General features: G+C 56.2%; 1 protein-coding gene across 9 annotated transcripts in view; it reads right to left on the bottom strand.

Annotated features, from left to right (window-relative positions):
- Positions 1–12,368, bottom strand: part of ASPSCR1 (ASPSCR1 tether for SLC2A4, UBX domain containing) — a 29,960-nt gene extending 17,592 nt beyond the window's left edge. For 5 of the 9 annotated variants that reach the window (XM_082442065.1, XM_082442063.1, XM_082442064.1 and 2 more), the window contains exons 1-4: positions 12,212–12,368; positions 11,268–11,323; positions 8,217–8,331; positions 6,836–6,936 (exon numbers count right to left, since the gene is read on the bottom strand). In XM_082442065.1, coding sequence (XP_082298191.1) covers positions 6,836–6,936; positions 8,217–8,331; positions 11,268–11,323; positions 12,212–12,313 — 374 coding nt within the window. In that variant the 5' untranslated portion in view covers positions 12,314–12,368. Of the gene's footprint in view, positions 1–6,835; positions 6,937–8,216; positions 8,332–11,267; positions 11,324–11,726; positions 12,045–12,211 lie in introns of those variants that run through there. The other 4 variants (XM_082442069.1, XM_082442066.1, XM_082442071.1 and 1 more) reach the window with 4 other exon arrangements.
- Between the last annotated feature and the right edge of the window lie 13,383 nt (positions 12,369–25,751).

Genomic DNA, 25,751 nt, shown 5'->3' with positions numbered 1-25,751 from the left:
GCCTGACCCTCTCCTCTGGGAAGGGTGACAGGGAAGGGTGACACAAGGCGTTGCGCCTGCCAGAGTAGGAGACCTGGAGCGCCCTCAGGCCGTGCAGTGCTGCCCTGCCGAGCCCAGGGCTCAGACAAGGAGGTGGCTGGGATGGGAGACACAGAGGCTGAGCTGGGGACTGTACACAGACACTCGGACACTCGGCTGCCTGGGGCCGTCCCCGAGACCTGTGACACTGTCCTCTGCTCAGGTTCAGCATGTTTTCTCCCATCTCTCTTGTTTGCTTTCAGTTTATGCTTTTGCATATTCCCCAGGGCTGAGACACTCAAGCTAATCCAGAGCTTGCCGTGGGGGCCCCTGGAAGAGGTCCCTGACCACCTCCCACAGGCTGCCGGTCCCCATGGAGCTCACCCCGGGCTCTCCCCAAGGCTGTGCTCACAAAGAAACTGCTCCCCAGGGAAGGCTTCCGGCCCTTGACCAGAGCCACATGGGGGCCGGCCATGGCGGGTGTGACCCCGCACACACAGCGTGGCCAGGCCTCAGGAAAACACAAGACCCCAAAGTGCCAGAGAGACAACCCTGACCAGGCCTACACGCTCTTCATCCTGAAGCCAAAACAGAGAAAGAGTGAGGGAAGATACTCCAGCAAACAAGATCCCAGGGCAAGAGAGGAGGAAGGCGGTGGGGAGACACAGGGGTCCTGCTCCTTTCAATGGCAACAGAGACAGCAGCTGCCTGGGCTCAGAAAGCAAGCTGACTGCCCACCACGAGACAGGCAGAGTCCCCTCTGCTCTCAGGGGCTCTAGCCAGGCGTCCTCCCTCGAAATCCTTGTCCAGGGCACCCGATGTCAGTGTGGGGACCACAAATCACAAACAGGGACGAGAGCACAGCAGCACCCGGGAAGGCCTGCCTGCCTGCTGCCCTCGGAGGCCCCTGGACATCAAACAGCAGCTCAGCTTTGATGTCGGCTCCTCCAGAGGGATCGGATTCCCGCGTGTGGGATCTGAGGAGAGGCCTGTAAACACGCCGAGGGGAGGGGCAGCCGAGATCACTTCCAGACTTTCCTGGCCAATTAACAGCGCTCTCCCATCCGGCCGAGGACAGTGGACCAGGAGGTTCCAGCTCAACGGAGAGCCGAAGCCACCACTCCCTGCAACAGACACTGCTAAAGTTCCACATGTCTCAGAGGGAGCCTAGAGGGGACCTCCTGGGGACCCTTGTGCCCCTGGACCTGCTCCCACCACCCAGCCCAGGCAGAGCCACCGGACGCCACTTGGCCCAAAGGGATGGTGCTGGGGAGGAGTGGCAGGACCTCACTCTGTCTAAGGCCGGCACACCTGCCCTCGGGGCCAGGCCTGGGGCCAGCAGGGTCAGCCAGGCAGGGCAAAGGCGCTGCTGCTGCTGTGTTCTTCAACCACCACGGAGAGTGTCACCCCACAGACATGGGCCATCCACCCACCCACCCAGATGGCTCCTGGCAGGGCTCGCGGGGAGGTGATGCTGTGAACTGGGGGCAAGGCAGGCATCTGGAGCCCCTTCTGTTTTTGTCACTTGCTTGGGCCTGACCAAGTTGGGCTGGTACAAACTCAGGCGCCACCGACACAAGCCTGACACCACAGCGCTCCCACACAAGAACAACCAAAACTGACAAAAACCAACTGAAACTAACAGAGTTGTGACTTCAGGCTCAGAGGGGTCCCTGCTGCCACAAGGAAGCCCAGAGTGGGTGAGGCCACATCCCAAGGGGCCAGGTGACTCACATCCACCACCACCCAGCAGCCCAGCCCACAAAGAGATGAGGTTGTGGCCGGAGGGAGCAAGGAGGCCGAGGCTTGGCCGAATCACAGAGACTCCTCCTCCAGAGCAGACGGAGTGGGGAGTTGCAGGGGGAAGGCAGCCTGTGGCCTTCCCAAACAAGACGGGGGGTGGAGAGGTGCTGCGCGAGAGCCCTGAACGGATACCCGGCATCTAGGCCTCCGGCTGCCCACCCACAAGGCTCTGGGTCTGGGCACAGCGTGACCACAGGCCAACCCCCACCCTCACGGGCAGCCCCTCCCTGCAGCCCGCTGTGCCCTGGGGGCCCTACAACCCTGAAAGAACAGGCAGACACCTGCCTTTCCCAGGGACGCTCGAATCCCTGCTTTTACTATCCACGGGATGAACACGGCTGAGATGGACCAGCGGGCTCGGCTGTGAAATCAGGCCAGGTGTAGAGGGGCAACGGGCTTCAGGGAAGAATCCAGCCTGGCATGGCACGCCTGGAGCCCTCCCTGCAGCAGATGCCCGAGAAGCAGAGAGGAGGCCCACATGGAGCCAGTGCCATCCGTGGCGGCTACCCGTCCACACGGGTGCTGAGCACGCGCAGGGCAGCTGGCCCAGAAGGAGGCCAGCTCCAAGTGTGAGACACACCGGATTTCAAAGACCTCCTACCAAAAAAGAATGTAAAATATCTCCTTTTTCCTGTTGATTACATGTTCAGAAAATATTTTGGATATATTGAGTCAAGTTAATTATATTCCTAAAATTAATTACACCTGTTTTTACTTTCCTTTGATGTGGCTACCAGAAAATTCTGAATTACCTCCGTGTCCCGCACATGTGGCCCACATGGCATGTCCAGTGGACAGTTCGTTGCTCTAGATGCTAGGGTCAGGGCCGGGCCACCATCCACCCTGATTCCCACACAAAGGACCTGCTACCTAACCAACAGTGGACCCAGGGTGCTGTGCTCATCTCCCACAGCTCCTGGCCATGCACGGCACCAGTTGCTCTGGGACGCTTACCACTCCCCAAAGCATCAAGTGAGAAAAACCAGCTTCCTACTTGTCCCACTCTGTGGGGACTTGGACACCTGGAATTCCCAGAGCTTCCCGCCCCCGGCCAGCAAGGGAGCTGCTGTGAGCCAGCCGGAGCTCCTTTGCCTCATCGGACCTGTCAGGCGGCTGCCCCCCACGTTGGCAGGGCCCTGCAGTGGTGGGCAGCTGACTGCAGCCCCTGCACAGCCCCAGCATGGCTTCGCCAGCTCACTGGGCATCTGGCCACGACTTTGGGGCTGAAGACGCTGCCCTCCCTCCCTCATCTGAACCTTGCTTCACGGTTAGGAAGTGCCAGCTTCCAAGGAAAGGCCCGGATTTGCACTTCTGGAGATGAAGCCTAGACAAGTCCCCATTTGCTGGGAGAGCAATTAATTCTTCCTCCAGAGTAAACTCTCAGGGCGGAGTGGGGCACAGACCTCCAGCTGTCCACAGGATGGGCTGGGCACGCATGCGGGCGCGCGCACACACACACACAGGACAGGACTGCACAGCCATGGAAACGGTGCTGAGGGCATTTCCAAGAAAACACGAAATAGTCACAGCAAGAAAGAGAGGGTGCGTGCCATGCCGTGCTCAACGCTGCATGAGAGTCAAGAACTCGTCCCTGCGTGATGACCCCTCCCAGGGCCCACCTCCTCCTGATGTCACCTCGTTTCTTATGCCGCTGACCCCACTGCCCCCACATTCTGTTTATTGTATCTTAAACCCAGGTTACCGAGTCAGTCAGTCCTGAGAGGCTCGTGTGAACCAGTGTTCCCAGCACCTCGGCCCCTCCACAGAGGCGGCCCCCAGACCGCCCAGCCAACAACTCGAGGGCCAGATGGGAGCATCAGGCTTCATCATGACAGGGCAACCCTGGCTCCCCAGGCCAGCAGCTGAGGAACCACCCAGTCTTCCCGGGGGGATGGACCCCGTACCATGGAGCCCCGTCTCCTCCCTCTGGGTTACTCCTCCTTTTGGTGGTCACAGCCTAAGCGGGGGGCCTGGCAACATGGGCTCCCACCGCGCCTGTGTCTGGGGCCCACTGACACTCAGCAGGCTCTCGTCAGCTCCCCACGCCCCTCGTTTGCCTGCTCCTGGGTGGACCTGCCTGCCTGCCCTTTGGTGGAGCAGTTAGCAGCTTGCTCAGAGGGTGTGTGCGGTAAATGGGTGACCTTTGTGTCTAAAAATGGCTTTGTTTCATCCTCACCCCTCAACAATCTAGCAAAATAGAGAATTCTAGAACAGATGAATTTCCTACAGTATTCTGAAGGCACTGCTTGGCCACCTTCCTGGTGGTGCCACGGGGAGCCTGAGGCCTTTGTGCAGGCCTGCTGTCCCTCTCTGAGTGTGGGGAACCATCCCATCATCTCCAGCTCCTGACGAGTTACAGCGATGCCACCAGATGAGGCCCCACTGGTACAGGCATAGCAGGCCTGTCACTCTGGAAACACATGCCCTTCAGTTCCAGGACGGTTTCCCACCATCTTCACCAGCTTCCTCCTGTGCTTCTGTTTTCTTTCTAGAGATGCAGTATCAGGAGCCAGCGGCCTGGCCTGTCCCGAGTCCCCTTCCTCTGGCCTCCATCCTTGTGCTTGGCCGCCTGGCTCTGTGGCTCCTCCCAGGAGGAGGGATGGCAGGGACCCTGCGCCCCAGGTCCAAGCATCGGCTCCCAAGCCTCGAGTAGCCGACCCCATGTGCCCTCAGGCATTTGCCACCTCGGAAAGAATGTGCTCAGTCAGGCCGCAGACCCGCCAGTCACACCGGCTAACCCTCAGGCGCATGAGTAGAATGGCATATCCTCAGGCCACCAGCCACTCCCAGACACACAGCACCTTGTCATGTGTGACAGGGATTGTGCCGTTTGATCCATAGCTGTGGCTGACCCCTGCACCTTCAACTGCAGCTTTCTGATCCGCTTCCAAGGGCTCTTCCTTATCTTTGTATGTTCCTTTTTAATAGCAACCAGCTCCAGTTCCAACAGCCTCTCCATCCTCGGAGAACAGGAACAAATGCTGTCACCCGTCCTGACAGCTGCCATCTCTTCCTGTCTGTCTGCATTGGCCTCTCATGTCAGCCTTGCTCAAATGTCTGGGCACCCTTGGCTGTGGGCTCCTGTTTACGCCCAGGGCTCTGGCCGCAGTGCAGCTGGCTATCACTATCCAGGTGGTGATCTGGGGAGCCACCCATGCCCCCAACATTGGGAGCTTCCACCATTTTGGGAGCCACATGGGGGGCTCACGCTCACCTACGCCGGTTCTTGGGACAGCAAGGGCATCCCCAGTCCAGAGAGCCCCACCCTACCCAGGGAACCACCTCCAGCACCAGCACCATGGAGTGCGAGGGGATATAGGACTCCACATCATCCAGCGCCTGCCCTGGCCAACCCCCCCGCCACCCCCCGGCCCCTTGTCACCCTCCCCACCCACGTCCAGGTGCTGTCACTGCCTCAGCTCCTGCTCTCTCCATCCTCCAGGCTGTATCTCTGTAAAGTCCTTTAATGGCGTTTTAGTTGCCTTTTGGGAGGGAGAAGAACCACACGCTGTGTTCCATGTGTTTCTCCTCTCCTTATTTCTGCCCCAGGGCCTTTGCACTTGCTGCCCCTTTGGCCCAGATGGCTCCTTCTCAGATCCTAGTGCAGCTGGCTCCTCCACGACCTTCCCCACCACCTCCCAAGGCATCTTCCCTTCTTCTTTGTGATAGCTTCTGATAGTTTCTTCTGGTAGCTCTGTATACCTGCCTGTTAGCTCTGGGAGACCAGGACCAACTTCCTACTAGAGCCCCAGCCCAGCCTGTGCTGAATAAATGAAAGAACGAAGTAGAAACAGAGGCAGAGGCCCCATCTTTTCAGCAGCTGAGAAGGCAGGTGCTGGCATCCCAGGTCCTGGGCTTTGAGGAGCCCCCTCCTCCCCTGGGTCTCTGTTTCTTCTTCTGAAAACAAGGGTAACAGCAGCCTGACCCCCCCAGCTGACAGAGGAACCAGTCAGACAACAGGTGCCAAGAGCAGTAGAGTGAGGTGGCAGCCTGTGTACTCATCTTAGAAGCGCTAATACTGTCAGAGGCCACCTGAGTGGGGGCACAGAGTTCTCTCAGGAGAGCATCCAGGTAGGAAATAGAAGCTGGCTGCAGGGGCTGCATCCCCGGCTGCCCAGGACCAGGCTCGTAGGAGGGGGAGGGGCCAGCCGGTCTTGGCACAGCAGCTCACCGTGGCCTCGTCATAGAAAGAACTGGCAACAGGGGGACACCAGCACATCAGATACGGGGAGAGGAGTTCCATGGGAGCGGCTGAGGTGGGGGAGCAGGAATCTGGATGCTGGGACAGCAGGGGCAGCGGGTGCCACATCAGATCAGAGCAGGCTTTCCTAGAGCGAGGCCCTGTCACCGTGGTGGCCCTACCCAGAGTCCCCTCTTCCGCACAGACAAACCGTGGGCCAGGTCCTGTTCTCAGCACTTGAGACACATTAACTCATCTCATCCTCACATCACGCCTGGGAGGCCCAGAGAGGGCAAGCAACTTGCCCACGGCCACACAGCAACCACTACACCCTCCCACGGTCCCTTCCATTCTGTTGGTTGAGACCTTTAAAAGTGGACAAAGTCTTCCATCCCACAATGAAAAACCAAAACTTAGAAGACTACCATTTTGACACACTCAGAAATAAAGTTTAAACCATTAATCACCAGATAGAAACTGACACATGTCAACTGTCATCAAGATGTTTTCTTTAAATACAGCCCATTCTCATGACAAGGAAGTTTTACACCTGCAGTATTTGTCAGCTGAGAAGCCCGGCATCCCACTTCTCCCCTCACTGCTCACCACACAGGTGGGGACCTCTTGGGTTCCCCACAAGCTCTTCCAGGAGGGCATGGCCTGGCTGTCATACCAGGACATCGAGTAAAAAAGATGAGCTACTGGTGACCAGCACCTGCTGGTATGAGGCCAAAGCAAAGCTCAGGCTTGTGGCTCTGGACCAGCCCCAGTGACCGTGGCAGCATCCCCAGGGCACAGGGAGGCAGAGCCCCAAACCTGCTCACTGACACTTACCTGATCTGAGCAAAATGGCAGAGAAGCTCCCAGAGTGTCTGGCCTGAGCAGAAAGTGTCTTGCAACCTGGAGCCATCATCCAACTGCAGAGCGATGCGTACCTGAGGGGCGAGATACAGGAACCAAGTCAGGAAGAGGAGCAGCTATCCCAGCTGGAGCCCAGACCAGGTCTGATCCTTAGGGCACAGGCGGAGGGCACTGTGTTTGCTGAATTTTAGTAAGTGAGCACACTGCTTTACAGGATAATTTTAACAATTATCTCTCTAAACAGTGACAAAAGTCTATAACCCACAAGGGGGGAAATTCTCCTCTGGTCCCTCTGTTGAACAACAGACACACTAAAGCACGAGTGCAGAGACCCGAGGTAAGGACCTTACACAGCCCCACCTGTCACAGCCCAGCGCGTGACTCTCTAGGTCATTGCTACTCCTGCCCTTCTGGCCAAGGGACTCCTCAAGGGCACGTTTATTTACATGACATCCCAATAACAAACAAAGGAGGAACTGTTCTGTGGGAAACTGCAAGGGGGTCTCCAGCACACCCAAGGAACCCACAAGGGAAGTCAGGATGTTTCCATGTGAAAGGCTGAGAACCACAACTGTAATGGAAAAAGAGGTGTATTAATAAGCTCAGCCCGAGGCGCCTGACTCCTGGTGGGCTCTGGACAGAGAACTAACACCCCAGGGCCTGAGCCTCCTTGCCTCTCGACACGGATGAAAACCACTTCCCTGCAGTGCTGGGAGAATTTGCAGTTTCGTATGTAAAGGACCCGCTTGTGCACAAGAGAGCAGCTATCACCGTGATTCTTGTCTCTGTCCACAGTAACCCTAGTGTCATTCGCTAAATCCCTAGGACATAAAAGTTACTGATTTGGTAGAAAGCAGTGGGCTGCAGTCAGAAGACTCAGGCTGTGGTCTAGCCGAGACTGGTCAGAGGAAAGCCTGCGCCCCTGAGCTGGGTGTCCTCGTCCCAGAAGTGAGGCTGCACTGGACACCACACAGAGTCCTGCGGGCTCTAAGACTCTTGGTGATTTTCTGACCAGAAACATCGTCGTATGGCGGATGCTGCCAGCACGCTGATACGGACACAGCACAATTAACCGCCTCTCCACCCCCCACTCCCAAAAAACATTCAGCACAAAGAATGAAAAGTCTCATTTCCAATCATCAGCTTTTGGAGTAGAAAAGTGGCTCTGGCCTAACCTAGAAAAGGCAGTCTCACCTGAGGACGAAAACAAGTGCCTCGCCTGCACAGCCCTCTGAAACAGCCCACGCTCCCCACCCCGTCTGCTTGGCCTGCTGATACATCCTGCGGCCCAAATGGTCTGAATGGAAGAGCCGGGAGGAGCAGTGCCGCCGGTCCCCCCTTGAGAGCCACCTACCATGTTCTCAGGCCCCTCGCGGCTCCGGGAGATGGGCACCATCTCCAGCTTGGCGTTATTGGGCAGATTGGCGAATCTCCACTGGAGAGAGAGGTCAAGCACATTCCTCTGAAACCTGCAAAACAGACCAAAGCCACAGGCTGCCGGCTGACCCGAACACAGCCCAGCCCTGCCGGGAGCACGGTACAAGCAGAGTGACGCCCACGTCTGGCTAGCAATTCCGCAGCCCATGGCGCCAAGGCTGCAGGAACAGAGTGACGGCCGGCAAGCCTGCAGAGACAGGGTGACTCCAGCAGTGGGTCTTCCAAAGGAAAGAGAGAGTGAGCATTGATACAGTTCGGGCAAGAACAGAGAGAACACAGACAGGTCACCCCTGGGGCAAACCGAGGGCCTGCTCTTTCAGACTGTGAAGCAGCAACCAGCCCAAGTACAAACTCAGAAGATAAAAGCACACGTGGGCATAACTAAGGGCTGTGCACCATGCTCTGCGCAGAAAAGTTCTAACAGAACGATGCCCTGTCGCCACTGCTCGGAGCTGCAGCCGTCTGGCCACTGCGGCCACTCTCCCTGTGCTGCTGGCCACCAGCCAAAATGACCCGCTCCTGCTATCCTTGGAAGCAGGGCCACAACCCCAAAGACCAGTGACAGAGGCAAAAGTTCTAGAGAACCACAAATGGAATGACCGGGCCTAAAGTCTCCATGGAGAGCCAGGCCCTCACGGTGGCTGAGATTCACAGATGAAGGGCTGAGACCGCCACTCCTAGCTCACAAAGCCAGGTCCTCCAACCCTGGAGCAGCCCTTCAGTCTCTCTGCCTGTGTCCTGCATGTTTTAGCTACTGCACAGGGACCTGGCAGCTTAGAGCTTCCAACAGATGAGGAAGAGGCCCACATGGGCCTGCAGCCTCCTCTGACCCTCATGCATAGAGCTCCTGGATCCAAGGAGGGATGGCTCTTGGAAGGAACTGAGGGGAGCAAAGTGAACTGGTGAGTCAGGGCGGAAATATCCACAGCCAGGAGAGGAGGGCAGGTGGAGAATCCAGGGACCTCCGAGACGCCTGCTGCTCTCTATTGACAGCCTGCCCTCCCGGGAAGCACAGTCAGGGTCGTGGTCAGCTTACTTCACAAACAGGAAACTCAGATGAGAAATGCCAGTAGGTAGCCCAGGCCACCCAAAGGCAGTGCTGGAACCACAATCTGCAGCTCCTGACATCCAGCTCAGATCATACCTCTTTGGTGGACTGACAGGGAGTCAGATACCCACTCCTGAGAGGAGGAGAGAGAGGAAGGGGCGTGGGCCTTGGAGGCCTGGACACTGCCTCACCCGTGGGCAGGGAGGGTGGCGGCCAGGTGGCCCTGGAGCCTGAGTGACCCTGGGCCCTCTCCTCCTGACCCCCTTAGCTCCCAGGAACCCTACGGGAAGGAGAACCACCACTGTTAACCCTATAGATCACTTGGGTCTCAGAAAAGCTCCTGCCCACAGCAGAAAATAGTTCTGCCGTGTGGCCTTGATTTTACAAGAGACAGACAGCGGCCAGAATAAATCACCAGGAGAGTGAAAAAGAGAACTTATTTATGCCTCTCAGAAATCAGACTGTGAGCTCTATTTTCAATGAAAGTTTAGGGGGAAAACTACAGCACTAGTGAGAGAATGTGAGCTTTGAATACACACAAAGTGGTCACCCGATGGCATGAATGCCAAGATGCCTTTGGAAACAATGGTTTCCTGAACATGAACAGGGCGTTTAGAAGACTTGGGAAAGAAACAACTTTGATACCCATCTTCAACACTGGCTGGAAATTACCTTATAACAACCTCAACGTCAACTGCAAGACAGGACAGAAGACCTAAGGAAAACCCGAGAAGTGAGGGGCTCAGAGTCCTGGAGATGAGGGGAAGGGGTCTCACACACGCGCACACACATGCGTGTGCAAAACACTGCCTTCGGTGGCAGTGGCAGCAGTTTTTAAACAAATTACACAGTCGGTGGATACAAAGGAGACAAGAGAAAAATCAATACATGTTGTAAAAGTCCAACCAGGCACCATGTGGAGGTCTCAGGCAGGTTCAGGGAGAGCAAAGAAAGGGCACACAGCTCTGTGACAAGATGCCAGGGGACAGCCCAGCACTGGCCCTGGGATTCTCGGTGGCAAGAGGCAGAGATCTGGGATGACGTGAGGGCATCTCCGCTCACACCTCCTCTGCAGAGCCCTACATGAGAGGCAGCACGGGCCAGGTCTAGCAGAGCAGGCTCCCACCCCTTGGGCTCCTCTCTACCCCTGAATGTGAGGACAGCCAAACCGTGAAGGACACGCCGCTGCTAAGATGGGAAGCTCCCCATCCGGGATAGAAATCCATACCCACCAGTGCAGGGTTTTGACCCTTTCATTGCCTTAGACCCCACAAGAATCTGGTAAAAGCCCTCTCTTTGGAAAAATGCCTGCACACAAAGACCCATGCACACAACTCCAGGGGCTGTGAGGCCACCAGAACCCACCTACAGTTTGCAGGTTTCTTCCCATTTCTCCATGACCACCTCCCCTTGCTCTCAGAGCTCCACCAGGAACTTACACAACCAAATGCACAAAAGCCCTCTGCAGTGGGTAGAATGGTGGCCCCTAAAGAGATATATCCACATCCTAACACCCAGAACTCATGAATGTGCCTTATTTGGAAACAAGGCCTTTGCAGATGTAATTAAGGATCTTGAGATGAGGTCATCCTGGATTATATGGTAGGCCCTAAATTCAAAGACAAGTAGCCTTATAAGAGACAAAAGAGGAGAGACACAAACACACAGGAAGCAGGGAGGCAGAGACTGGAGGGAGGCGGCCACAAGCCCAGGGACGCCTGGAGCCCCCAAAAGCTGGAAGAGGCAAGACAGGTTCCTCCCCTAGACCTCTGGAGGGAGTGCGGCCCCACCAACACCACCACTAGGGGCTTCTAGCCTCCAGAGGGTGAGAGAATAAACCTTGTGGGTTTAAGCCTCAGCAGGGCCCTGCGGGAAGGGTGGATGGATTTGGAGACCAAGGCCCGGCCAAAGCAAACTCACTTCAGGTCGTACTCGTTGGGGTTGAAGTCCTGCCGACGGCACGTGTCCTCCAGGACCTAGGGGTGAGATGAGGGCATGAGCCACTGTATCTGGCCTGGTGGGCCCCGGCGGGGGTAGGCAAGTGCCACTGAGGCAGCCAAGGGCACAGAGTGCACCTCCTGGAGAGCCGGTTGGCTCTGTAGGACTAAGCCTAATACAAGCCAGGTGATGGACCGTCCACTCAACAGCTCCACATGCCTCACCTGCAAATCCTGCTCACTCTCCTCCTCACTGGGTCTGCTTTGTCAACCCAGCTCTGTGGGACCCAAAAAACCGGGTCCCCAACAAACCCGTCACCACAGACATCTTCCTACACTCGGGGACCGCCCCCCACACACAGAGAATAAAGTTCAAACTCCACAGAGAGCCAGCTCGAGTGGGTCCTAGGTGCCCCCCCTGGGCAGGAGCCCCAGTCCCTACCCTGCACACAATGAGTTACCATTCATCGTCTCAGCCCCCTGCACCACCGTGTGTGCACCGTCCCCTACACATCAGGGCCCAACAAGCATTTCCAACGTAATGCAATCGACGTCCGCCAGCTGCCCGGTAAAGTGCTGCGAGTGACTCAGCACACCCGGCCACAGCACACCGAGCCGAAGGGCGACCCCGGGGTGGGAACAAGGTTCGGGGGCCCTCGGAGGCGGGCTTGGAGCACCGCGGGCTCGGGTGGGGGTGGCAGAGGCCGCGACCCCCACCAGCCCCTGAGTGCGGCGCCCCCGCCCCCATGGACCCGGGGCCCGCCGCGGAAGTGGGCGGGCCCGCCGCGTCAGGAGGTCGCTCATTGGCCGTCGCAGACCCCGCCCGGCCCCGCCCCCACGGCCCTCGCCGCAACCTCAGGAGCGGCCGGCGCCGAGTCGCCGCCGCCGCGTCCCCGCTTGCCGCCCGCCGCCCGCCCGCGGTCGCACCTGCAGTAGCACTGTGCTCGGCGTCACCTTCACCGTGTGGCGCCGCCCGTTCGGGGCCAGCACCGACACCGCAGAGCCCCCGCTGCCCGCCGGGGCCGCCATCTTCCGCTCACGTGACCCGCCGCCGCCCGCCCAGCGTCAAACTTTATCCGCAACAGCCGGACGCACAGCCTCCCGGCCTCGGGGGCGGGGCCTGGGGAGGGGCGGGGCCAGCGCGCCTCCGGGCCCGCCCCTGCCTGGCCACGCCCCCGGTGCTTTCGCTGGGCCCGCGAGCGCGCGCCCGACGTTAGATAGGCGCTGTCACTCCAGCGCGGCCACGTGGCCCCGGTTCTCGGCCGGCGGTGCGGGCAGCGAGTGCGCCGAGGCCTCGGCTCCCTGTCCCCGCCGGCCCGTCCTGGGTCCCACTGCCCCCCTACCTGCCCCCTCTGGTCCCGAGGGGTAGGGTCAGGCCCGGTACCCCTGCGGAGTGAATGCCTGCTGGCCGTGGGGTGGTGTCAAGGTCAGGGAGCAGCTGCCAGGAAAGGCCGGCCAGAAACTCCAAACCAGAGAGCAGATCCAATGAAAGTCTGCGACGAGCATTCTGCCTGTCCGTGCTCTCACTCTGTCAGCAGCTAAACCCTGTGACAGAACTTGTCCCCCAGTTCCACCCGCCCAAGTCAGTGGAAGGGCCGGGAAGAGGGGCGTGTGGGATCCTGCCACCCCTCTGGTGTGGGTGCTGTCACGCCTTGGTGTAGCTGACACATCTGTCTCACAAGCAGCTTCATACTGACAAACAGACGACTGCATGCTTATGCGAGAAAACGGGAAAGCCTCAGGGTAGCCACAGCTCCACGGCCACCCCTCACAGTTTGCCTCACAGTCCAGAGGGCCTGTCTAGCACTCTATGCAACCTCAGTGCCTCACCGAGCCACACACACTGCCTGGTCACCATCGGCCAGTCCCCTCTCCTGAGGCCGGGGAACACCACAGGACACAGGACAGAGAAGTTTTCTGGCTCAGAGACAGCTTCTGCTGACCTGCCCCATCCCCTCCTACCTGCTCACATGGGTCTCATCATCCATGTGTAGCCGAGTACACGAGGCCTTGGAGCAGACACCTGTGGGGCATTTGTGACTACTGCCTGCAAGCTCTCAAACCCACCCTTCAGCCCAGCAGGGCCCCACATGCAGTTCTGCAGCAGCCAGGCCCCAAGTTGCCCCCAACCTGGCCTCTTCAGCACTGTGGGGTTTCCTCAGAGCCTCATCTGCACTGGGACAGGCCTTTCGTGCCTGCTCACTTGTTTACTGGCTGTCCCAGGGCAGCCCCATCTGTCTGGCCCTCCGCCGGCAGGCACGCAGAGCAGAGCCTGGCACGGGGTGGGTGCTCTGCAAACATCTGTGAGAGGAATGACTATCAATGGGGGGACAAACGAATGCACAGCCCCCCCACATGTGCCTTCTGCTGCCACTCACCTGGCAGGGGCAGGGTGCCCCAGGCTCAATGGGGTCTGTGTCCTGGCACTGGCACTAGGAGGTGGGAGGGGCAGAGCAGACCCGCCTCCCTTAGTGGCCTGGCTGGGCCAGACCTGGTGAAGACCAAGCAGGACAGACCAGACCCCATGAAGCTCCCATGAAGCAAGCCCCGGAGCCAACCCCTGGATGCTGGACCTCAGCTTGAGAAGCCTCCAGAGGCTGGAAATGCCCAGCAGAGGCTCCCCTGGTACAGGGGATTATTTCAGGCTGGAGGCAAAAATTCCAGGTTAACACACCAGCTCCACACCACAGCAGGAAAGACCCTCACCTGCCCCATGGCAAGTTTGCCATAGATTAGGACCCACACGCCTGGCCCTCCATTTGCTCTGTGGGGAGGCTGCCTCCTTGTGCGTACCTTCCTCAGTTCCTCACTGCAACTTGGCACCTTCCCTCAAGGCCCCATCACCTCCTGCGGATGGTCCAGGCACAGCCTTAAGGACGTGATCACAGCAGAGGTCACAGAGATGACTAGGGTCAAAATCATCTTTGGGGGACTTCCCTGGTGGCCCAGTGGTAAAGAATCCGCCTTACAGTGCAGGGGATGCGGGTTCGATCCCTGGTCAGGGAACTAAGATCCCACATGCTGCGGGGCAACTAAGTCTGCGCGCCACAACGACTGAGCTCGTGAGCCTCAACTAGAGCCCACGCGCCCTGGAGCCCTCACACCACAACTAGAGAAGAGAAAACCTGAACACCACAACTAGAGAGAAGCCCGCGTGCTGCAATGAAAGATCCCACATGCTGCAACTAAGACCCGATGCAGCCAATAAATAAATAAATAAATAAATAATAAATCTTTAGGGAAAAAAAATCATCTCTGGGAGGCATTCAAGGCCCCAAAGGGGAGCCTTTTCTTCGTGCTCATAGTTCAGCCTCTCTCTGCAGCTCATATTTTTCTTTCCAAATTTGCCGTTTTAAAAAATGACAGACCTGTACATTAACTTTCACAGCAGCTTTATCTAATAGTCAAAAGCTGGAATGAACCCGGATGGCCTTCAACAGGTTGAGCAGTTAAACAATGTGGCACATCCACACATGGAACACTGCTCAGCAATCAAGAGAATGAACTACTGACACCGCAGCCTGGGTGAGTCTCCAGGGAAACACGCTGAGTGAAAAGAGCTGGTCCCCAAAGACTGCATACTGTACCATTCCATTTATATAGCATTATGGAAATGACAGCATTTGCCTTTTCTCTCTGCATTAATATATGCATATGTATTTATATTTGAAAGTAAATTAATGACATCCAGGCACTTTCCCCCCAAATAATGTGGCAGCTCCTCCTAAGAACCAGGACCTTCTCCTTTTTAATCATAACCCATCACCACACCCAACAACCGTGGATATAATGATATTATCTAATACACAGCCCACTTTAGACTTTCCCTTGTTGTCTCCAAATGGTCCTTTATAGCTGGTTGTCACATTGCATTTGGTTGTTGGGTCTGTTTACACTCCTTTAATCTACCACAGTCCTGGGAATTCCCTGGCGGTCCAGTAGTTAGGACTCTGCACTTCCACTGCTGAGGGCATGGGTTCGATTCCTGGTCAGGGAACTAAGATCCTGCAAGCTGTGTGGTGAGGCCAGAAAAAAAAAAAAAAAAAAAACCCTACCACAGTCCCTCTATTTTTTGTTTTGTTTTAATTTTTCATGACATTTGCATTTTTTAGAGCCCAAGCCTGGATCTGCCTGATCTTTTCCTGGAGTTAAACATTCAGCGCAGTGAGGCAGCATAGACGACAGCCCCTCAGGAGGTCCAGGATATCAGTTTGTCCCATTAGTGGGGACATGCAGACTGGACCTCCATGTTCCAGGTCCCGTGTAGACTGAATAAGCTACGTGTGGGGTAATTCTTTGAGAGCACAAATATGATGTTTTTCTAAGAACCATTTATCCAGTGGTTTTAACATCAGTTGATGGTCCTTGCCTGAATCCATCATTAACATTTATGGTGCAAAATCACAACCTTCCAACTTTATCATTCCCTCTACATTTAATAGGCATTTTTTGGTCAAGGATTTTTTTAAATTCCTAAATATTAATATGAACTCATGGATTCATCTTCTTCATTCAGTTATTCTTTTTGATGCTCAAATTTGATCCAAATTTGGCCAGTGACACACACACCCCTCCCCTTTAAGCTGGCTCCTGTGCTCCCTTGGGTGGGGGGACAGTGACTTTATTTTCATATTATTTCAAATGTAGAAGTTGCAAGAACAGTAAAAGGAACTCCTGCATACCTCTTAGACAGACTCTCCAGTTGTTTACATGTCACCCATTTGCTTCATCATCATTATCTCTCTCTCTCTCTCCATATATATATATATATATATATATATATATATATATATGTTCTGAACCATCTGAAAGTAAGTGGAGACATTGTGCACCTCTGCCACTAAATACTTCAGTGTGTATTTCTCAAGAACAAGGCCACTCTCTTACTTCACCACCGAACTGTGATACAACATTGGGAGATCTGTCATTGATACCACACTCCGAGCTACTCTACAGTCACCTGTAGCACTCACATCTTTCCTGCATCTTTTCGATGTTTGTGTTGTTCTCTGAGCACTTCATCACTTCAGCCACAAGAAAGTGTCTTAGGCTCACCCAGGATGTCCCTGCCCCAGCCCTGAATGCCATTTCTCAAGGAAGCCCTAGTCCCTTTTTGAGGGGAATGAGATTTAGAAACCGAGGTCTGGAGCTGAGCATGTTCATTGCTACTGGTGTGCCTCTGCTTTGTAGGTCCTCTCGGGACAGAGCTAGCATCCTGAATTCACCACCCCTCAGTCTTCTTCTTCTTCCCTCCTTCCATATTTATATTTGGTTGAATTGTGTGAAATTGCCAATATTCAACCATTTTCAATCTACAAAAAAGGGCACAACCAAATATCCCCTTATCCACAGTGAGAACCCTTGTTTTCAGCAGCATCAATATATTTATTAATTTGCTCTGTTCCAAAATACCCTTCAGGGACTTCCCTGGTGGTCCAGTGGTTAAGACTCCGCACTCCCAATAGAGGGGGCCCGGGTTTGATCCCTGGTCAGGGAACTAGCTCCCGCATGCATGCTGCTAAAAGATCCCACATGCTGCAACGAAGATTCCCGCATGCTGCAACTAAGACCCGGCGCAGCCAAATAAATAAATAAATATTAAAAAAACAACAACCCTCCAAATAGCTTTGGAATTACTACAACAATCCTGCTAGTAACCAGACCTACTAAGGAAATCTCAAGATTTCTTTGTAGTTATTTTTGTCCTCAGAATATATCGCACTAAAGAAATACAGAGTATTGTGTTCAAAATTATTTGAATTAATTCTTTTTCTTTCTGTGTGGTTATGTTAATTGGATACACATGTTCATTTATCACTGAATTTTAGGGTCTTTTTCACTCTTTTTTGATTTAATGTTATATTTTGATTATGCAAAATATTTATTTATTATTTGATTTGAATTTTTTTTTTTAATTTTATTTTTTTGGCTGTGTTGGGTCTTCGTTTCTATGCGAGGGCTTTCTCTAGTTGTGGCAAGCAGGGGCCACTCTTCATCGCGGTGCGCGGGCCTCTCACTGTCGCGGCCTCTCTTATTGCGGGGCACAGGCTCCAGACGCGCAGGCTCAGTAGTCGTGGCTCACGGGCCTAGTTGCTCCGCGGCATGTGGGATCCTCCCAGACCAGGGCTCGAACCCATGTCCCCTGCATTGGCAGGCAGATTCTCAACCACTGTGCCACCAGGGAAGCCCCTGAATATTATTCGATTCAAAAGTTATAAGTATAAAATGACACAGAGCCAGAAAAGGGTCCTCCTTCTTCATCCACTCCCACTCACCCCCATAAGAACTAATCTTCCGGTTCTGAGGTAGCTTTCCTGCCTTTTGCAAAGATGAGCACACGCGTGTATCAGAGGCTAAGTGGACACAGATGCAGATTCTTCCTCTCCTTCCTTCTTACACAGCAGGTGACACAGAACATACCCTCATTTGTTCTTTTCTCTGCAGCCTACATGACCCACTCTGGGACCACGTCTAACTCCGCTCCCCTCCACAGTGCGGTACATCCAGAGCACAAAGTCCTGGACATCATATAGGCTGTCACAGCATCCAGGCAGCCTAGGGAGTGGTCAGGGCATGGGGTCCAGGCTCCCCTACCTGCACCAAGCAGAGCTTTGACACCTCCTGGCTGCCTGGGCCTCCATCCTTCATCTGTAAAGCTCGACCCAGGGAGGTGGAGGTCAGCGCAGGTGAGCCAGACAGAACATCGCAGGCAGCAGTTCCCCCCAGTAGCTGTGGGAAGCCCTGAGCCCAGTCAGAAGGTGAGGCTGGGGTCCTCACCCCAGGCTGCACAGAATCCTTTCAAGGTTGGCCTGGGTCCCACCTGAATGCTGGGGTGGGGTGCCCCTGGTGGGACCAAGGCTGTATTTTCCAAAGAAACAATGTCCCAAACTGTGGTTCTAGGACTTCAGGTCATAGGTTAAAGTTAAAAAGCCCCTGGCTGGGCTGACCTGGGAACCGAAGCGCCTCGAACCTGTCTCTTTGGGAAAGTTGTGGCTCATTCTCAGAGCAAGTGGCTTCTGAGGCTCTTCTGAGCTGGGCCCACGGAGGCACAGCTCTGCCCCACACTGTGCTTACAGTCCAGCCGAATGCATTTAAAAATATGTATCTAAAGATATATATAATTGTGGTAAAATTGCAGTTTAAATTTAATCAGCTTAAAATCTATTTTTAAAAATAAATTTATTTATTTTATTTATTTTTGGCTGTGTTGGGTCTTCATTGCTGTGTGCGGGCTTTCTTTAGTTGCTGCGAGCAGGGGCTACTCTTCGTTGTGGTGCGCAGGCTTCTCGTTGCAGTGGCTTCTCTTGTTGTGGAGCGCGGGCTCTAGGCGCGCCGGCTTCAGTAGTTGTGCTCACGGGCTCTAGAGCACAGGCTCAGTAGTTGTGGCGCACGGGCTTAGTTGCTCCGCGGCATGTGGGATGTTCCCGTACCAGGCTTGAACCTGTGTCCCCTGCATTGGCAGGCGGATTCTTAACCACTGTGCCAGCAGGGAAGTCCCTTAAAAATCTACTTTCCAGCATAGATCCTTTGGGAGTTTATCTGTATTATCAATAAGGCAGTGGCTTTCCACCGCCAAAGAAAAATATATAACTTCCTGGTGGCTGCCTGCTGTTCACTCTCACCACTCTCCACCTCACAGCCTCACTCAGCCCATTCCCCAAGCCTTTCCTCAGCTCCCTCACGTCATGAGGGCTATGCCCACATGTCACCTTCTGGGGAGGGCTTCCCTGACCGCATCCCACCTGCCACCCTCTGCCTGGTTTTCTCGTTTTCTCTCCCCTCCTGACATCACATTGTGGAGCCCCTTGGGCAGCTGTTTTCCATCATCTGCCCCCTCACCCCCAGCAGGCAAGCCTGGGCCAGGGCTCCGGTGAGTGACTGTGAGATTGTCAGGGACCCTTCCCCCGTGCATGGAGCTGCCCTACATCTGGTCTCAGTCGGTGGCCTCCAGGCAGGGCAGACACCTGGACAGGTAAGAACCTCGGCTCGTTCTCACACATGCAAGAGAGATCACACTATCGATTTCACGAAATGAGCTGCGTTTCTACGTTGCCACCCTACCCGCTGGCAGAATAATCAATGCCCTTGACTCAGGAGCTTTCTGGGCCCTCAGCGTTCTCCTCTGAGAAATGGATCCCGACTCCTAGGTGGAGGGTGGTGGTGCTTCTGCAAGATGGTACAAGGAGAGCGCTCAGCATAGTCCCCACAGCCCTCTAACCAGGTCTGTAAGCAAACACACTGGGGTCTGGAGAGGACAGGGAAGGCCACCTTCCTGCTCCTCCTCACCTCGTCGTCCTCCCTCCCAGGCAGCGGCTTGACAGCTGTTCCCAAGCTCTGCTTTGAATTAAAAAGTGGTGTGGCCCTTTAAGAGAAGCATCCGCCACCCCCGCTGCCCTGCTGCCCCCTTTGAAGTCCCTGGCGCTGAAAGGTTCCCAGTGGCAGATCTGAGGGTTTGTTTCTGCCTCCCCAGAGGCCACGTGCGGATCACAGGGTGGGAGGGAGGGAGGGCCGAAGGTCACAAGGCCGGCCAGGCCTCCCTGGCCTGCAGCCGCTATTGCAGCAGGCACTGAGGACCAGCAGGCTGCATGGATGGGGACCAGGCGGCTGGAGCTCATTAGCGCTCAGCAGAGCCAGCAGCTGGGAGAGCTAAGGAGGAGCTGTCTCCCGCCCTCCCCATGGGCCTGGGGCAGCCTGATTTTCCCAACGCCCTCTCACCTATACAGTGCGGAGCATGCGCTGGCACTTTGGAGACGCTCTGGTGACACCCCAAGAAGCCCCATCTCCACAGATGTGTAGGAAGCCCCTGCCATCCCCATGACCTTCCTCCCCTCAGCTTTGGAATAGGGCTGGTTCCAGGTGGACCCAGGTGGACCCTGACACTCCACAGTTAGCTGAGGTCAGCTGTGGGTTGGCATCCAGGAGGGTTCTTCAGCCAGGACTGCCCACAAGCCAGGTGTGGCTGTGTGAGGTGGGTGGGCTGGGGCAGGGGCTCTCAGAAGCTGGCTCGCAGGGGTCAAGCCTGGGGCCAGAAAACGCTACTTGTCCTCTGTTCACCAGGCACCGGAGGGTGGGGTTTGCAGCAGAGTGACAGGAGCATCTGGGACTCAGCTTCCTCCCGCTCTCACCCGTGATCAAAGGGGGCTCTGACTCCCACATGCTCCCAGTCCTAGGGTGAGGGGTGTGTGGGTCTCTTCTGCAGGTGACCCCAAGGCTGCTCAGGCCAGGCCTGCAAATGGCCACCGATTCCCAGGAGAGGGCTTCTTCTGGCATCATGCCTAGGAGCTGTCTATTAAAGCCTGTAACTGACCAGGTGGTCCCAGCCCCACCTTCCCCTGCCCCTGCACCAGATGGCTCCAATGGACTTTTCTCATCAAGGCCCCAGGATGTGCGGCAAGGGGGGTTCCTGCTGATGGATGGGGGGCTCGGGGAAACCAAAAGGGTTCAAGCTCTGTAATTGCATGGCCTAAGCTTTAGGCCCCTCCCCCAGCTCAGAGCCAGCGGTGGGCTCTTGCCTGGCTATGGAGCGGGGTCTCCATTCAGGGCAAGCCACTGGGGGGAGTGCAGTGGTCTGCCCCACTTCCCTGCCCTCTTGGGCCTCAGAGGCCAGCAGCTGGGATGCAGAGCCGCCCAGGTGGTTGTGTGAGGCGGGGCGGCTGAGGCCCGCAGGCAACAGCTGGGCCCCAGACGGCAGGCAGCAGCTGCAGCACAGAACAGCCTTGTGCTCTTGGAGCCCTGGGCTCAGGGCCCTCGGGGATCCCCAGGAGGGAGCTGGCTGTGTGATATGGGGCCGTCCCAAGTCCAGGCAAGGGCACTGGGTCTGGAGCTCCTGGACATCCTGAGGACCTGAAGGCCCAGTCCCAGGTGGGATCCCCTGCACCACTGACTGTCCCCACCATACCTTCCTCCCCAGGGCCTGCCTGCCAGCCTGGGCCCCAAGCCTGCCTCAACTCGGGCCCTAGCTCTTGTTTCCTGAAATGTGCCATCTCTGACGCACCTTTCCCAGGAATTGGGCACATATCCGTGTATGGACCACAAGTCTCATTGGCCCCCTCTGTGCTCCCTCCCTTATATCTTCCTCCCCAAGGGACCAGCCCCTGAACCCCCATCCTATACCTGGGGATGCCGCTCCGAAATAGGCAGAGGCCCCCCTCTGGGCTCTCATTTTCCCAGGCCTCCTTGCACCTGGGCATGCATGAGATCTAAGCTTGACCAGAAGCACCTGTAGCCCACCTGAATGGGAGCCAGGAAGCCAAGAGGCAGGAACGATACAGAACCCACCCTGGACATGGCAATGGGGGGGGCTGGTAAGCAGAAGGGTGGGTCCCATGTCCAGCATATGTGGTGTCCATGGCCCATGGGACCACTGCAACAAGGCAGTTTGGGACGTTGTTCCTGCTTCTCCTCCTCAAGCTTGAGTGTTGGGCCTGCAGACATTCCATGAGCCCCCTGTGCCCAGGACCTCAGTCTACCTTGGTCCCTGAAGGATGGCCAGCGTCCACCAGGGAGCAATAACTATCAAACAAGTCCTGCCTCATTTCATGCTCTCGTGACCCTGGAAGGCAGGTACTATTCTCGTCTCCACCTTACACATAACAAGCCTGAGGTTCAGAGAGCCAGCTGCAGGCCCAGCAGCAGCAGAGCCAGGCCCTGAATGCAGAGATAGGCTCTCAGCCCCACAGCTACATCCCTCAGTGTGTGGGCCCCATAGACATCTGTCTAATGAGTGAATGGGGGCATGCACATCCCATGTCCCAGCAGGATCTCCAGGGTGGGACCAGCCCACCACGTTCATTCACCTGCCCCGCATCCCTGCCAGTCACCTGGTGCCTCAGGCCCAGCCTGCTGACCATCATTGGTTAGACACATTGGTGTTTGGGGTTTTTTAGGTAAAATTCATAATATAAAACCACTTCAAGGTGTACAATTCCATGGCATTTAGTACATTCACAATGTTATGCAACCATCAACATGGTCAATTTTAGAACATTTTCGTCACCCCAAAAAGAAACCCTGTACCCATTAGCGGTCACTCCCTGTTCCTCCCTGTCCCCTGGCAACCAAAATCTGCTTTTCTATCTCTATAGATTTGCCTATTCTGCATATTTCATGTAAATGGAATCATAAGATATGTGGCCTTTTGTTTCCGGCTTATTTCACTTACCTTAATGTTTTTAAGGTTCGTCTGTGTCATAGCATGTGTCAGTACTTTGTTCCTTTTTATGGCTGAATAATAGTCCATTGTATGAATGGACCACATTTTATTTACCCATTTTATTCATTATGGACGTTTGGGTTGTTTCCCCCTTTTGGCTATAGTGAGTACTGCTGCTGTGAACATTGATGGTCAAGTTTTTGTTTGAACACCTGCTTTCACCTCTTTTGGGATTATACCTAGGAGTGGAATTGCTGAGTCATGTGATAATTATACACGTAATTTATTGAGCAGCCACCAAACTGTTTCCATAGTGGCTGTACCATTTTATGTTCCCACCAGCAATGCACAGGCTCCAGTTTCTCCACATCCTCACCAATGCTTGCTGTTTTCCATTTGTTTTTGTTTTTGTTTTTGGCCACACCACATGGCTTGCAGGATCTTAGTTCCCTGACCAGGGATTGAACCCGGGCCCTCGGCAGTGAAAGCGCCGAGTCCTAACCACTGGACCGCCAGGGAATTCCCTGATTTCCATGTTTTTGATCACAGCCATCCTAGTGGATGTGAGGTGTTATCTGAACTGCTGCTGTGTCAAGGCCACAGTGGCCTCTGGGTTGAGTGCAGGCAGCCTGGAAGCAGAGGCCTGGAGCTGAGCTGAGTGTCTCCCAAAACCTGCTGTCCTAGGAACCCCCTCCCAGATTTTGGGAGCTGAAAACTCTGAGTTGGGGGAGTCTGAGATGCAGAAGGTAAAGCTGGCCCTTGAGGGGAGGGAGCCCAAGGACAGAGCCAGTCTGTCTGAGTCGAGAGGAGGATGCAGTATGAACAGCCAAGGAAGGCTCTCTCAGGGGCTGTCACCACCAAGAGTCTGAGTCGGGGGTCTAAAGCTTAAAGGAGAGGGTGTGGGGAAGGCAGAGACACAGAAGGACAGGGAAGTTCTGGGGAAGACTCTTCACTTCTGCTAGTAGTGTTGAATAAATCAAACGAATTCATTTCGGTCAAAGTGCAGGCTAAATCTCATTACAGCAATACTAGCGAGTCCAGCATGCATGCTCCCGCCTCGCGCCGGAATTTCATTGGCAATTGTAACTGCCATTCCCACAGCACCGAGCACTTTCATGCATGGGCTCCTGTAATCCCACAACAGCCCTCTGATGGAGGTACGGTCATTGCCCCGCTTTAAAGAAGAGGAAACAGAGGCACACAGAGAGGTCACGGGCCTTGCCCAGGATCTCCTGCCAGGAAATGGCTCAGAGCCAGGTCCGTGTGAAGTACAACCCTACGCGGTCTTGCCATCCGGCTGGAAGCAGCATTTCCCTGCCTGGGACTTGGAATAACAGGCTCCTAGAAGTAGAGGGTTCCTGGGGCATGTTCTCCCCCATGCCTAGGAACACCTTCATGTGGGGGACCTGTGTTTGAAATGCCTGCCTCTGGCCAGTCCCACGCAGGGCCTATATACTGACCTGAAGACAGGAGGGTGGCAAGTGTGGATTTCCAAATGAACAGAGCTCACTCTCAGCTCTTCTGCTAGCATGTCTGAGTCTCAGTTCCCCTCATCAGGAAAATGGGTGCCCAGCTGCACCACAGGTGCGTGTGGGGAGGACCTCTTTTTGTCACAGCCTGCCCTCTCCTTCACTGAGTGACCCCAGCCAAGGCCGACCTCTGGGGCACCTCAGCCTGATGTTAGGCTTCGAGGTTTAAGTTACGCTTAAACTTCACACAGCAGCTCTCAAGGACCCTGTCTGGTCTCCCACTTTGTCTTCTGAGAGCCTGGCCCGGGCAGCCTGCTGTGTGTGTGCACGGGGTGGGTGTTGTAACTTTTTAACCCTCAGCTCATTACTCAGCCCAGGGACTGGTGAGGAGGACAGCTCAGGAGGCAAAGGCAGGGGCAGGGTCTCCGGTGCTGCCAGAGGCTCTGGCAACCTCTATTCTCCTGCCCCAGAGGGGCTGCAGGTGCCTGCCAGGGGACACAGCTTCCCCACTGCCCCGAATTAGGAGGGAGCTCAGGAAGCTCTGCCCCAGCTCTAGACCCAAAAGGCAAGGTCTGTTTCCTGTCTTTACAATGGCATAATGACATCCACGGAGCTGTGGCTGGGAGGGGAATGAGAGGTCTACCAAAGCTGTCTATGGCACTTTGTGTGTGTGTGTGGAGGGCAAATAAATGCCCTTTTCTTTCTTTTGTCTGCCCACCTAGCTGGAAGGAAGCCTCCTAAATAAACAGCTGACCCCTCACCCCATTTTGATTTCTGAGGAGGAATCTCCTTCTGTCCCCAGTGAGATGCGCTGGGAAGGTGAGGTGATGGGGCAGATGCACTACGTTGCTTGGAGGTCACTGAACAGAAACCAAGCCGGCAGTTCTTCCATCCTCGACCACCCCAGGGGCGGCTGGGACTGCGGGAGAGGTTCTTGGGGGTCCTTGGCATGGGGCGCAAAGCGAGGGCGCACGCGGGGAGGATCCAGGACCCCGCCCCGAGGCCCATCGACCTCGCTAAGTGGCAGCGCCCCCTCTGCCCCCACTGCCCTCCGAGGGCCGCCCAGAATCTGTCCACCCAGGCGCGGGACAGGGCGACTCCCCCGTGGCGCCGTGCCGCGGCGCCCAGTCCCTCCCGCAGGTCGCCGAGGGCGCCGGGGCCTCGCACCACACCTGTCCGCTCCTCCGGGAGGCCCCGGCGCCTCTGCTGCCGGCCCCTCGGCGCGGAGCCCTGTGTCCGCCGTCGCTTTGATCCCGGGGGCCCCGCTGGATAAAAGTCCCGGGAGGCTCCGCGCCAGCGCCAGAGGGGAGGCAGCCGAGCCGGGCGTACCAGCAGGCTGGCGCTGGGCGAGCGACGCCGAGGAGCCGAGGCCGCGGGGCCGCCCTCGCCGGCCGCGGTGAGCGCGGGGCTCCGGGCCGGTTCGGGGTGGGGGTTGCGGAGAGGGGTCCTGGTCGCACGTGGGTTGCTGTGGGCCTGGGCGGCGGGGGCGAGGGGACCCCGGCGGCTCAGGTGAGCGCTCCCCCTGTGCCCCCAGCCCGTCGGGCCGACCCGCCGCGTGGCGGACGGAGCTCCCCCCGCGCGGAAAAGCCCCGCTCCTTCCCCACCGGCCCCCGCCCCCGCCGCCCCTTCCAGTCGCCCGGGAGCGGGGGCGGCGGCGCCGGGCTGGCCGCGATGAATGAGCCGCCGGGGCCGCCGGGCCGCGCTGCCCCCCACGGAGCCGGGCCGGGAGCGCCTCCGGCGGCCGCGGCGGGATAGTCCAGGCCCCTCCGTCAGGCTTGCGGTTTGGGAAGAAAAGGCGATGCCTCCGCCAAGAAAAGAGCGAGCGCGGCCCCCTCCCCCTCCGCCG

The sequence above is a fragment of the Balaenoptera physalus genome (genome assembly GCF_965194825.1).
Source record: "Balaenoptera physalus genome assembly, chromosome: 20".
Lineage (NCBI taxonomy): Eukaryota > Metazoa > Chordata > Mammalia > Artiodactyla > Balaenopteridae > Balaenoptera > Balaenoptera physalus.
Note: the sequence above shows the minus strand (reverse complement) of the source record. Positions and strands in the feature narration are given on the sequence as shown.